Below are 14,842 nucleotides of genomic sequence, written 5' to 3' on the forward strand. Positions count from 1 at the left end.
AGTCCCCTCACCCCTCTTCCATAACACATTTCCATTCTAGAAGGGTTAGAGAATAATAGACAGACAATAACATTATTAGAGTAAGATTTTGCCTCCTGACACTGAAAAACAAACATGAACAGAATTATAAGATGAAAAGTGAAAATTTCCATTCCAGAAATCTTTCCAAGATGGCATACTTAGGTGCTTCTATATTTTTAGCACTGAGTGCAGATCAGAAATATAAATTTCTTGCTGTAACACTGGTAGAGATGAAAATCACATACCAATTTTGCCTCTATGCCAAAGATCAGAATAAATTTCAGGACTATGTTGTAAAAATGTCAAATAGAAAATGGAAGCTGTACAAAGATGATTTACTGCAATGTGTATGTTCACATTTTTAATTAACATTTCATTCCAAGTAATGAAGAGATGTACAGTTATCACAAGCAAAATAATGGAAACAGGTCCCCACACCCACATTTTGACAAAAAAGGAGTGCATGCTTGTTTATAAAATGATGGAAGAGATTCAGATAGTGACCCATTCTTCCTTTTCCAGCAACAGCTCTTTAGTTTGGACCTGCACAGACCTGGCATTAACACAGCTCATTAAAAGGCAAAAGAGGATCTCTGAGTGCTATGAGCAATTTCCCTGAACAAACTAGTATATTTGAATTTAATCTGCTTTCTCCACAGTTCTTCAGACACAGTCATCTTTCATACTGTATCTCATCAGCTCTCCAAAATTTGGCAGAAGCTAGAGAGGAAAAAAAAATTGGTAGTGCTCTACCTAACCCTCTACAGACCCGTGAAATCACCACTTTGGTGCCATTATTTTAATGAGAATAGAAAAGCAAGTGCATGTGTAATAGAAGACTGATTTAAAATAACACTTTCTTTTCCTTAAACAGATCTTTTTTATATTTCTTGAGCTATTTTCATACAAAGTTCATATAGTAAATTACATGCATAGGTCATGGTACATGCTGAGGAATTACCACTTGAGGCAGAAATACAATTACAAAGGATAATGCAAATCTATTTTAGCTACTGTAATTTAGAAAGCACTTAAAACACACATTGCTGTATATTTTAATTCAAGTTCTCTTGATATAATTTCAAAATATATAACATAATGCAACAAAATTCATGCTGATATACTAGCATAATTACAATTTTGTTTTGTTAAACTTTTATTACAGTTTTCAATATTTAAAAAAAAAATTTTAAAGCAACTAAGTCCAAAGAAGTCACACAAATTGTGACTTACAGTTAGGTAAAACACATTATCTGTCCAAAAGTTATAAAGATATTATATTGCAAAACCTAAACATTGTGGTTTTTTGCTTTTCTTGCATTGGTTAAGGGACTCCTTTTACCAAATGCCACCATTCTGCTGATCTCTGTGACCTTACCCATTCCAAGGGCACATCAGGAAAGACCTGTGTGTGTCTTCTTTAGGTTCAGAAAAATGCAAGGGAAGCAGGAACACCAACATTCTAAATTTTGGATTTCTAACACTAACAGTGGCACTAACAGTTGTGTAACTTCTGGTTTATTTAAGGCCCAAGTTTCCAGTTAAAACTATGTTTTGAAATCATCACTAAAAATTAACTTAAAATTTAAATTTTTGAGAGCCTATAAAAACATATTATTTTAACTTTAATTAAAAAAAAAAATTCAATACTTTTCAGTATTTTTCCACTTGTTAAATAAGAACGTATCTCCAACATATTTTATGCACTGAAGTGCTAGTAGCAGGTAAATACTACAGAGGGAAAAAACTACACAATATTCATATTTTCAGAAAAATAAAGTTTTATATAAATAGATCTAAACTACAGAAGTTTTGAGCAAGCATTTGCAAAGATCTTGGTGATTTACCTTGAGCAATAAGATCTTTTCTTAGCAATGGGTAAAGCACAGGTTCCACTCCATCCATTTCCTGTATAATAAGTGTCTTCCCAAATCTCACTGCCAGCTCAAGAGCAGTTAGGAAGTTGGTGTCCTGGATAAACAGAAATATATTCCTTTGATTCATGCTTTTTTGAAAAATGTAAATACTTCAGAATGAGTAGGAAGGCACTACACCAAATAATACAAATATAAAAATCAATAGTATAGATGAAAAATCCTATTAGAGGCATATGATATTTCAGGGTTTAGCCACAAATGCTTAGTTTAAATAAAGTTGATCTACTGATCAAGAAAACCTATTTATCATGCCTAGATCTTCAAGTGCTGCATCAGAAGAGAGCAGGTTCACTGTCACATCTGCCAGGCACACCTGGAAGCCCTGTCCAGGTCCCATAGCTCAGATTTTAATATGTAGCTATGTCTCAAAACTGAACCAAGCACAGGATTCCCATTACTAAGAGGTCTACATGCAGTCTTTTGTTGCAAACAGGTGTTTAAACATGCATGTGGTGCTTTTGATCCCATTAGTCAACAGAGATCCCGACAATATAGACAACAGGGGTTAAAAGGTAATCAGACCAATCAGTTAGCAGGACGAACAATCAATTACCCAAAGATATGCTACCTACCACCATCAGAGAGTACTTACAAGGGCTCCACAGAGCCAGCAGGGATCTGTGGAAAACCTACATGTTGCTGAAGCAATATTTTGAGGTCAGGTGGGGTTCAGTAAGGGACTCCTGAATAGCACCAGATGCCTGCCTGTGTGTGTGCAACTGAGCCACACAACACTGGCCAGTCAGGTAAACAGTTTCAGGAACACAGTGAATTTCAGGTACCTTAACCTCAAGCTGAAATCACATTTGCTCTTTCCAATGTAGATAATACAGTACAACAATCACAGGGAATTAAGTGTATATATACTCCTGAAATCCAGTGAACTGCAACCAAGTATACAAAAGACTTCTCTATTTGAAAATCTTTTCTATATTCCTCTCAGCAGGGAATATGACGTTCTTGGAGACAGTAGCACAAAGAGGCAAACTGATAGAAATAATACATGTAGAAATAATGTAGAATAATAATAGATGTTGAGCCTCCAATTTTAAATAACCTAGAACTCTGTGAGGAATTTCTTAACTAATTTCTGGTGATTGCTATCATATGCATTTAAAACTACTAAGTAAAATAGGGAAAAGAGAAAGCTCAAATGGAAAAGACCAAGAGTAAATACTACACCTGTTGGTTAATAATTTCCAAACGTGATTCCTTCAAATGTGTCTTCAACCATTCAGTAGCTCGGAAAGAAGGGTCTATCAAAAATGGGCAAACTTTACTCTAGGGAAAAAAAAAAAATATATTTACTAAAATCTGTTTTAAGGATAAAATTGGAACACTTTTTTTAGATCCCCAAAAAGGATGATAAATCAAGATAAATCAAGATAAATACAAATTGGAGAAAAATTGTTAACTGATCTGAATCATAAATCATCTAATCAAATCACATGCAGTAAATGCAGATTCTCCTCATGCCATTAAATATTTACTTTTTAATAGATCTAATAAATTACTAGAATATGCCTTATATAATCATATATTATGTGTTACATATATCTGTATATATTATAAAATTGAATATTTTCCTTTTCTCAAGTATTATTAGACAAATAGATATGTGTATATATACATACATATATATATATATATATATATATATCTGCATATAACCTTTTCCTTTTTCTGAGAAAAGAAGTAATAGAAATTATATGCCAAAGTGAACATACATAGGACATAATCTTCCACTGATTGTATCGGTGTTTATGACTATTTACACTTTAAGACTGAACAGACTGGTGTGGAATAAAAAAGTAAAAGCAAAAATAAAAACATGTATTTTCTTTAAGAGTTTTTCTTTTCCTTTTGTTACAAAATGTCTACTGTTGCATAAGTATTTCTTTCTGTGTGTGTGTTCTGTGATGCCAATAAAAAACACAAATTAAAGTGTTCAAGTCACCATGTTACTGAAATTTGTAAAAATTTAAATACTTCCAAGACAAGACAAAAAAGTAAATTTACCTGCAAGATGACAAGAGCATTTTCTATTGAAAGGTCATCTGAAGGCAAACCTTCACTTTTCCAAACTAACTCCTCACTTTCTGTACACAGGAACCGACGTAAATCAAACTCTGACAAATGAAAGTTTAAGTTTCTGTCATCATTTACAGTCTGCATAATTCAAAAGCATTTACAGAACAGAGACTTTGTCTATTAACAGAGTGCAAGTTAGTAGATCCCCCTTTAATCTATTCTTTTATTGTTTTTATTGAGCTTATTATTAATAAGTAGCTGATGTCACAGAAATATTTTATAGTTTTGCTAACACACAGATAAAAATGATTACTGAAAAAGCAGATGCATTCAGAATGCACTGGCAAATTTACAACGGTTAATGTGAACACATTCATTTTTGTAAACTTTTCTTTTTAAGCAAGGACTATAAAGATACAATTATTTATACATATTTATAATCTTAATAATTTTATAGAATGATTCTAACAAATTGTCTGTCAGTACATAGAAATATATATTGAGTAAGAAAACATCTATTCTCATTTGGAAGTACAAAGACAATTGAGACTGTTCATTAGAACTCACTGGCATTTCTCACTTCCTCAATCAAGCTTAATTACTTGCATGCAGACACTGACACACACACAAAAATTACTTTCAAGGCCTGCTGATTTGGTCCATTCATCCAAGCTGTTTTTCCTCTGATCCTCAGGGGCAGCAGAAAGATATGTAATAAATGCAGCTGCTAACTGAGCTCTTTTAGGCAATGTAGCTAGTTCATCTGTTATCTCTGACACCTTCAAAAAAAGAAGTACAGAAAGTATAGGTGTTTTGCAAACAGAAACTGCATTAATACATTTCATCAGTTACTAAAATGTCAGAATTAAGTTTGCCTGCCATTGGTAATACAGTTGAGACATTTCTCCTCTCTTATTTCAGGAATCTATACCCAGTTAAGACACAGGGAGGTATGGGGAAAATTCCTTTCAGCTCTGAAAGAGAGTCCAACCACTGACATGTTCAGCCACCACAGCAATCACATTCTTGGGACTGAAAACCATCAAAGAATTTTTATGTTTGCTATTAAATACTGGGGGATTGTTACACATTTGGTAGCAAGGTTATAAGTATGGTGAAGTAAAAACCAGTTCCAAAAAAAAAAAGAAAGCTTTGTTTTCTAATGAGAAATCAAAAAATGTGCATTGGGAGACATGCAGAATGGCAGTAACTCATATTCTCCAGGCAGTGCAAAAACTGTATTTTGAAATTATCAGCTGTAAGATGTACTTACGAAAATTTTCACTAACCTGTGTGCTCCATCTTTTGTGCTCCCTATCAAGTTGATTTATCAGTACCTCTGCAGCTTTCAATGTTTTCTGAGCTTTACTTAGTTCTGCTTCAAGTTTTGCTGCTTCTGTTGTTCTGTTCTGGAACCTGTAAAACAAATACCCTTTGTAATTGCTATAATGACACAAATAGTTATTTTCAAGGAAGTTTAATTGATTGAATTTGTAATGAATGCCTCACTTATTGTTAACAAAGAACACAACTGCAGTAGTTCTTTTTTAATATACTTTCTGCTTCTAATTGGCAAGTGGGCATGTAAGACTTTTAGCCAACAAAATTTAGATGGTGCATAGGTGAGATGTAAAAATAGATTTGAAATACAGACTATAATATCTGAAAATCATTCCTTCTTCTACTTAAACAGCCTGACAATTTTAGTAATTGTGTAAAGTTTTGTCTAGCCCTAGTCAGGACAACAGCAAGCTCAGTGCCATATCCTACATTTGTAACTATTTGGTAAATTTTATCTATTAAATGTTTAAAAAATAATATTACTAATTTACATGGATGAATCCGGTTCAATTCATAGTAGTCTAATTTGTAAACTAATATGAAGTAAGAAAAAGCCCAAAAAACAGGCATGGTTTAGGTATTATTCCATACTGTTCAATATCTAATTAGTTCAATTAATATTTAAAATAATTAATACATTTAATCCACCTTCAAAGTAGTATGTTTATATATTACTTTATATATATAATAGATGGTATATAAATTAATATATTTAACACTAATATATTAATTAATCTAAGAATTCATTGTATAGTTGATTTACAACAATTCAAGAATTATCCTTTTTCTTTTTTCAGCATACAAAACATGACTTTTAGTAATATGTACATATGTCAGGTTGCGAAGTATCCCCTATACAAAGTACATAATAAAAATATCAAACTAAAAAATTTGGATTAAACAGAATTTGGAGAAAGTATAAATGTTTACCAGATCTATTTTTATGCCTCTGTGAGTCATGTACTTGATGAGAGGCTAAGAAAATAGGAGTTAGCTAACTAGCTGTCAGAAAAGGAGGCCACCCTAAAAGAACTAGAACTGCCTCTCCTCAAGCTGTGATCAGTAGAAGTTTCATGTAGGAATGTTTCCAAAGTCCTAAGGAGTCATTGAAGCCCTCTGTGATTCAGAAGGTGATAAATGTACTGTTTACCTTTGACATCTACAAGCCTACAAGAATAAAGGCTACCAACACAGGCAGTAGTGAGAAGCAGGTACTTTTAAGGAGCATTTATTTCATCTGATCAAGGAGATGAACTGCAATCTAATAGTATTTATCTCCACTGAGAGTACAGATAGCCTAAACATCACTACTTCTGTCATCAATATCTTGTAGTACAGGAAGTTGTACTTCCTTAGATAAAATTCATGATTCGTACTGTAAAATCATCAATGTTTTAAACTTATATCTTGAAATAAAAACCCCAACTTACTTGTCTTTCAGTTCTAATACTTTTTGACCAACAGAGTTCAGAAGATCCTCTAACTTCTGTTTTCTGTCTTCAGTTTTCTTGAGATTACTATAAAAATGTAACACATGTTAAGACTATGGGCCCAAAGGAAAAAAAAAAAGTAAATATAACAGGAAAGTAATTTACATAGAGGTAGTTCAAAGATGTTCTTTGTTCTGTTTTATATTGAAATATATATTTTCACATGTAAAATCTTTGAGTACTTCTCATCACATACTTTTAAAAGAGAAACCAAACATCCCACTCCTAAAGATCAGAAGAAATTCTTCTATTACAGAATTTTAAGACATGGAAAAACAATCAGTACAGATTCCTCAGATTATGGATGGTCATAGGACAATGTCTGACCTTTCAGATCCTAAGGAGAAACTATGCTTGGTACATGACTCAAAAAGAGGAAATATATATCTCATAAAATAACAAGGGTTTCACTGAGAAAATACATTTTTAGCATACCTATGATGCTAATTTCTCCCTGACAGTATTCACCTGAGACAGGTAACTCATGATTGTACAAAATACATCCAGGGCGTAGCTTCCAGGAAAAAGAAACTATTACATGCTTACTCTTTCTGTCTCAGCATGTATAGTTTATTACCTCTGGATGAGGTTATCTTTTATCTTTGGTTTTTAATAAACTTCACACAGAATCACAGAATTGCTAGGGTTGGAAATTACCTCTGGAGATCATCTAGACTCCTATCCCCCTGCTAAAGCAGGATCGTGTCCAGGCACAATTTTAATATCAGAGGAGGAGACTCCAAAACCTCACTGTCAGCTTATTCCAGTGTTCTGTCACCCCCAAGTGAAGAAATCTTTCCTCATACTCAGATTCCTCCTTGGCAGCTTCAGTTTCACCCAATTCCACCATTGGAATTAAAAATACTGATTTTGTTATAGAGTCTAACTTACGCTTCCAAGACAGACTTTTCTTTTTCCAAAGGCTGAATTCGTTCCAGGACATGGGAATACTGGATGTTGGCAGTCACCCAAGCTGCTAATGGAGCAGCTGCAGTACTGGCTCGTTTAGCATTCTAAAAAATTCAGTACAAGAAAAGTTCTTACAAGAAAGTCCTTGAAGTATAATGTGGAAGAGATACAGGATAAGTAACTGCAACAGATTTTCTGGTTACCAACTTAAGAATGCTAATAAGCTAACTCTTCTAATGAACTAATCTTTTAAATTGTTACTAAGATTAAATTGAAGGCCATGTAAATACTCAACGGGTATTTTTACATCCATGAAGCTAAACTGAAATTAACGAGTTTCAAATCAATGAATGATTTATTAGACTCTTACTGTTATAAAGACCACAAAGAAGACAGTTACAATTCTTTGGTCTGAGTTTTACTTTATAGCAGTAGAAAAATCTCTGAGTACTTGACTCCATCATGACTTCTTACCCTACTCCTCACTCACCAGCCAAATTCTCACTTTAGGAGGCAGTGTGCAATAGAGTAATCTCTGCTGCACCTTTATCTGTTTATACTGACACATTCTGTAAGCAGAATTCATCACTTTTTTTCTAATTTAAGATCATCCTAAAAATTAGCTGGCAAACAAGGAAATTATATATTTTCTTTTGGTCTTTTTTTGTTCTTGTTTCCACTTTACATAATGCAATCAGGAATTACCTTTGGATCAAAAGATGCTCTGTTTTTAGAAAGAAGTTCTTCAACGCTCTCTCGTATTTCTTTTGGAATGTTACGGGCATCAAATGATCCTATGTCCTCCCTTACACTTCTTTTGGCCAAGAAACTGTAAAAAGAATTAAGTAACTAAGTAAAAAAGAAACGAATGCTAAAAAGGTTATATCCATATGAAACCCAGCAATTCTGAGCACAAGATTCCTGACTAGAATAGAAAGTAGCTCATACTGTAAATTAATGTTTCATTTTACAGGTTAAATAAAATTCTCACCTCTTCATGCTCACCCACGATGTATCAAAAATCCCCATCAGCCGCAGAACTCCCTCGAGAATGTCTCTGATTATGTCAGGGGGCATCCGTAGCGACCGGATTTCTAACAAAGCCTCTGGCTTTATATTTCCAACAGCTAATTTAGCTTCATTAACCAATGGCTTAAAACATGAAAGCACATTAAAAACAGAGATAAGGATACAAGAAACTGAACAATTCCCATTCCAGTTTTCATACAATTTCTTGTTCTTTTTAAATACTTTATTACTTAAGAAACTACCATTGATACAGATTCATGTTTATGAAAAAATTGCTATGTTTTTCATAAGTGATAATAAGTATACTTCCATATAAAACGGCATAATATAATCCTGACATTGTGATACAGGTATCTTTTAATAATGATGCTAACTATTATTTATAGGCATGACTGGGGATCTCTTTGTAAACAGCCATAGAAGTACAGGCCACAAAAGCTTTCTATTTTCAGTAGCTAAACAAATTCTTCACCCTTATCAACAAAGCAACGAAAGGGTCAGGAAAGAAAAGGAAGTTACAGATTATCATTAAAGACTGTGAACAACTTGCACATCCTTCATATTTATCAAAGGCCACAGAATGAGTCTAATCTTGTAGCTCTATGTCACTTTCAATATAAGGATATAATCCTTGGTACCTATGATATTTAAAAAGAAAAAAATTAAGTTTTGCTGTTCTCTTAGTCTTTAGTATAAACTCAAAATGCATGCTATGAAAAATATAGACTAAAAGCAACAACTGAACACACATACCTCCCAAAAAACCTGATGCTTAACAGCTGTAAAATCTCTTGAACAAGCAGTTTGCTGTAGCATCATTAGGATGCATATTTTTCAGGATTTAGTAATAACTGTAAATTATGTCTCACTAAACTATTTCCGATCAGCTGAGAGCACCAAGCCCTATACTACCACCTTGATCAGGGCAAAGTAATGTAGTTGGTCTAGATAACATATGAGTAATTGAAAAATATTACATAAAATCAGCAGAACTCAGCTGTAGAGCATGGCAGCATAGAAATAGCATGTGAAGGCAAGACTAATCTTGAAAACTCTTTCTGTAATTACTGTCTAACAGAGCACAAATGCCAAAATGACAATCTCCATTTGCCACATGGAATACTGTTTTCTAATGCATGAAAGTTTAAATATCAAAATAATTTACAGTAAAATTGAAGAATTGCAGGGATAAATTTTGCACAGCAGGATACAAGTCAGATAAAATCAGACTGCGAAATATTACCTTTCCTTATCAGCTCTTACCTGAACCTCTTTCAGTTCATCTTCAATTTTTCTTTTCCTTTGTTCTATTTCTGCAGCCTCTTCTGCTATTCGGTGTTTTATTTTTTCCATTTCTGCTTTTTGCTCACTAGCACCCTGTAAAAAAATTCCTTTAGTTTGCAAACTTACACTGATTTTATTCCTTTAGGTCGCTTATTTCTTTTAGTCTTCATTATAATAATTTGCAATAAAATTTGCAGTAAGTTGCGAATAATAATTTGCAATAAAATAGCTGAGTCTATTTGATATTAGGCAGGCTGGCTAAGTAAATGGACTATATGGAATAAGCATAATTTCCTTTTACTGTGTGTCCTTCCTTTTCTTTACCACAGACCAGATGTGTATCTCTGTCTTTAAGGCTTACTATGAGTTTTTTCCCCTTGTCAAAGGATTGTCCATTCCTTATCAAGATATCAGCCTTCCTCTAAAAGCATAAAAGTGACAGCCTCTGTAACATTCCTACTACATTTGAAAGTACTATTTTCCTGCCATTGTCTTTGTCCTAATCTCATTTCTAGTTCAATTTCTTTCACAACACCATTAAAACACTATTTTCTATAATGTTCATAAAAGCAGCAGTGGTATTGGAACTACTGCTTATTAGTCTAGAATTGCTAACCATGGTATGGTTTCTTTATTTGTAATTTTGTACCAATTTGTCTGTAAGGATAACTGTCTTATGGCCTATATGTATATTTTTGTTTGGGTTTACTTTTTTTATTTTTTTTTTGATTTGTACTGTGCCTATCAGTGTCTACAGGCAGACAGTAGCTATTAGCCATCTCTAGGAATCCTAAACACTTCAGTACAACAATTAATACCTAGAATATAAAACTACAGTAGAAGGGACCTTACATGTCCTTTATCCATTGAGAATACATGTATAAAATAAAATACTAATATTCTAGGCCCAGATCACCAATAAGATACAACACAGACCAGAGTTTGTGTTTTTCCAGCATATAACACATTATCATCACCAGAAATTGTCAAGTTGAAGCTGTAGCAGAAAGTAACAGATGCATAAAAGCAGAGAAAATCTTAAAATAACAGTAATCCTCTGAGCACTTAACCCAAGCTACAGATCAGCATGTTATTGAAGATTACATTCAAATCCATAAAACATTAGCTACATAAAACTAGATCAGACATTTCATGCAAATGAACATGTAATGAATGATCACCCTGAATAAGAAAACCTTCACATTCAGTCCTAGGTCAAAAGCTTTTCTCTGAAAGGAGATTAGAAGAGTCTGTATGTATTAGAGCTCTCTCTGTTATATAAGCTAGACCATTTGAAGTGACATTAAAATGTTAGAGGGAAGCTATACTTTATGCTAATCTAAATTATCAGACTTCCACTGTAATTTTTCTAATTTCAGTAGGGCCATTCATTCGTGTTTCATTGCTTTTTGGCCTACTCTTTGATTTTCTCCTACAGTGTAGGATGTGTTACCCACTTACCTGTAACTCTACTGGACAATAGCAGAGACAGATTTAAAACCAAAATCATCAACACACCAAGCCAACCATCACTATTCAAATTCATGTACTACAGAGCCTAAAAGGACTAAAAACTGCCAACAGGATGAGACTTACAAAGATGGGAAGTAATGGACCTTTAAAGCACTGTGAAGCAAATGGTTTGAAAGACCAGGCATCTACTCTACTGCATACAAAGAATGTCTTTGACAGCTTTTTTCCTTTTCTTCCCCCCGCTTTTGATGTGATTGTATACACCACCTGCATAGATACTGTAATTTCTTGAAGAGCAGCATCAGCTTCATCCTGCTTCGTTTTGAGTAAAATGCTTTGTTCTCCAGCTTTCCTGTTCAGTTCATCCACCAGGGCTTTAGCTTCATTCAGCTTTGAAACACCTGCCTATAAAAGTTTATAAGTGGAAGATATTTAGTAACAAATTTTAAGTGAATTTAAATGAAACTTTGCTACAAATAGTATGGACAAACTAAGAATAATGTAGACTATTTTTCTTTTGTTTTAATTAACATTCACATTTTCTTGATATTATTTAACCCAAAAATTACATCTGGCAGTTCTACATGTGTGTCCCTAAGGTCTATTACTACATCCAGAAGACAAAAAACAAATGTCAAAATAATAAACTTTTAATGAAACAGCAACTAGCACATATTCTTTTTCCCAATAATGCAATCCCGTTTCAGTTAACTGATATTAACTCAATGTAACTATATCTCAATAAAATTTAAACAGAATAAAACAAAATAGATTATATGATTTCTACATATTTGTACACTCTCTAAAAAACATATATATATATATAAAATAAAGTTTCAATTATGCTTAAGATTAACTCTTTTCTTTAGTCACACTTTCTATATTGTTTACTTTATGCTAATTATATAATACCAATATTTCAAGATATTTTTGAAAAAAAAATACCTGGAAGATACTTTGATATAGATACGCATCTCTAATCTTCCTGTAAATTATCACCTTTATTTAACCAGAGCATTTAACAAATAAATGATTGCTTGTCACAAACAAACCCCAGTTACTTTCTAAATAAACCGAAAAACAATTTCTATTATTACAAATGGAAATCTTCTTGAATTGCATATTACAGTGATGGAAAAAATACAGGCAGGCAGAATTAAAAAAAATAGAATACAAAGCAAGGAAGTAATTTTGTTTTGACAAGTGTTTTATGAAAAAGATACAGATTAGTCTATGTGGTTCTGAATAGCAGCAAGGGTCACTGAGAAAATGAGCTGAAAGGGATGGGAGAAAGGTAAAGATAAAAGTTGTCCTAAAGGACCACACAGAGCTTTCCAAAATATACTGGGGTAAGGAAAGTAGGTGTGACTGGAAAGACACCAAATGGGTTTCAAAAAGAAGGATGTTATATGTACAGCACAGGAGTAAAGCAACACTGTGAGAAGAACTGCATTTGGGCTATAACTGCCCAAAGGACTGACGTGTGCCAAAGGAATTCAAAATCAATTCCAGAGCACAAAAGGAAAGAAAATCACAACAAAGGAGATATTGGTCAAAGCTAGATAAGAGCACCATGAAGTTAACTTAGGACATAATAGTTTGTGGAACTAGAAGTGAAAATCCCATGAAGCAGGAAGCTGCTGTCAAGATACAGAGAAAGGGATGGAATACGGAGCTACGAAGGGAACATTTATAAAAGCAGAGGCAGGACTTCTATGGATGGAAAGATGATGGGTTTTTAGCAACACAGTTCAAATCCCCATGGCTGAAAAAATTAGAAATTCTCCTGAGTATGTTCTACTCTTCTAAGAAAACATGCCCAGTCAGATACATTCTTGAGGAAAAGTATTAATGAAAACAAGAAAACCACTTTTCACTTTTTCAGGCACTTGAACAGAGAAGGGCATTAAACAACATGAGCATTTGCCAATAGAAGACCTATCATATAACCATGTTAGCAGCTACAGCTCATTAATACAAGAGACATTTCCTAATGCAAGAATATATTGAAAAGCCGTATGTTAAATGCTTTAAAGACATACCTGCAAGTGGTTCTTCCTTTCCATTAGCTCTCTTCTTTTACTGTTATTGATGGCACTGTATACACGGAGAAATGTCATATACCTGCTAGGCGTTGCTCCGTATATTTTACATGATTTGTGGATCGCCAAAAATGACTTCAAAAAATCAGAATCACCTGTACAACATCATTTTTTAGACAGATAAAATTATGCTGAATTTTATCTCACATTAAAATAACCAAGAAAAAGCATTAGAATATGCTTGCTTTTTGAGATATTAACTGAGAGAATTCAAAATAACACAAGGACTATACTTCTTTTTAAGTATTCTCAGGGAAACAACATGTAAGTACATTTGAAAAGCCAATTTCTCAGAAAGAAATACACTGAAATTGTTTGATGTTTGGAAAAGCTAGCAAAATTAATTGCAGACTACTGAGGGCTAATCATATAAGAAACTACTTCCACAAAAATTTATTTTTAAAATACTTGGACTGCTTTAGAAATAAAGCCCATGTGTTTTTGTCTTCTCCCTTATCTCTGATGACAGGCAAACTAAAAGGTTTTCCTGCCATTCAGTTTGTTGAGCCGTTTCTCAAAAGAAGCCCAAAGATACTGTAAAATAAACTGCATTACCCTACAAAAGAAAAAAGTTGCTAAAGCATATCTATATATTAATGAATGCCTCTAATAAGTACTGCGGCCTAGATTAATTACAATGATCTAGGATAAAGAGGGATGGTAATGTGAACACCAAATACTATTTTGGGCCATTATTCTGATTGGCCTATTAAAAAGCAATATAAAACAAGAAACTCAAAGTGATCCACTTACCATCTTATATTTTGTTAGTTCCATGACCTCTAAGTACTACTTTTATAGAAACTGGCTAAAAGTGAATACTGGCACTGGTCTCTTAGATTACGTTTGAGACACTACTTTTAACATGACTAAATTTGAAGTCTTATGATAAAAACAAATTATTCTGAAAAAGGGGCATTACTTACAAGGAAATAGTTTTTGAAATTAATAAAGTAAAATGAAGATTTACAAAACGAATAAGGACATATATAAACTTCAAACCTCTCAAAACATCGAATTTCAGGTTGTGAAATAACATCCACATAGAAGGAAGACACAGACCAAAACAAGATACAGCTAAATCAGCTTATAAAATCAAATATACACAGTGATTGCTGGTGACAGAAGAGACTGCATTTGATTAGCCACGATATATGTTCCAGACTAATTCTCCTTTTGGCAAAATGCTTGCCATGTGAACAACACTGAAGTCTATGAATATGCT

The 14,842-nt window shown here is 33.3% G+C and overlaps 1 protein-coding gene across 5 annotated transcripts in view; it reads right to left on the reverse strand.

The window, feature by feature from the left end:
• Window positions 1–14,842, reverse strand: part of DYNC2H1 (dynein cytoplasmic 2 heavy chain 1) — a 140,628-nt gene that overhangs the window by 80,225 nt on the left and 45,561 nt on the right. For all 5 annotated transcript variants that reach the window (XM_015629214.3, XM_015629205.3, XM_015629223.3 and 2 more), the window contains exons 54-65: window positions 13,558–13,712; window positions 11,783–11,920; window positions 10,022–10,135; window positions 8,721–8,881; window positions 8,435–8,558; window positions 7,712–7,833; window positions 6,761–6,847; window positions 5,279–5,405; window positions 4,627–4,768; window positions 3,978–4,087; window positions 3,141–3,239; window positions 1,869–1,992 (exon numbers count right to left, since the gene is read on the reverse strand). In XM_015629214.3, coding sequence (XP_015484700.1) covers window positions 1,869–1,992; window positions 3,141–3,239; window positions 3,978–4,087; window positions 4,627–4,768; window positions 5,279–5,405; window positions 6,761–6,847; window positions 7,712–7,833; window positions 8,435–8,558; window positions 8,721–8,881; window positions 10,022–10,135; window positions 11,783–11,920; window positions 13,558–13,712 — 1,503 coding nt within the window. The remainder of the gene's footprint in view (window positions 1–1,868; window positions 1,993–3,140; window positions 3,240–3,977; window positions 4,088–4,626; window positions 4,769–5,278; window positions 5,406–6,760; window positions 6,848–7,711; window positions 7,834–8,434; window positions 8,559–8,720; window positions 8,882–10,021; window positions 10,136–11,782; window positions 11,921–13,557; window positions 13,713–14,842) is intronic.

This window comes from Parus major, chromosome 1, assembly GCF_001522545.3.
Source record: "Parus major isolate Abel chromosome 1, Parus_major1.1, whole genome shotgun sequence".
Lineage (NCBI taxonomy): Eukaryota > Metazoa > Chordata > Aves > Passeriformes > Paridae > Parus > Parus major.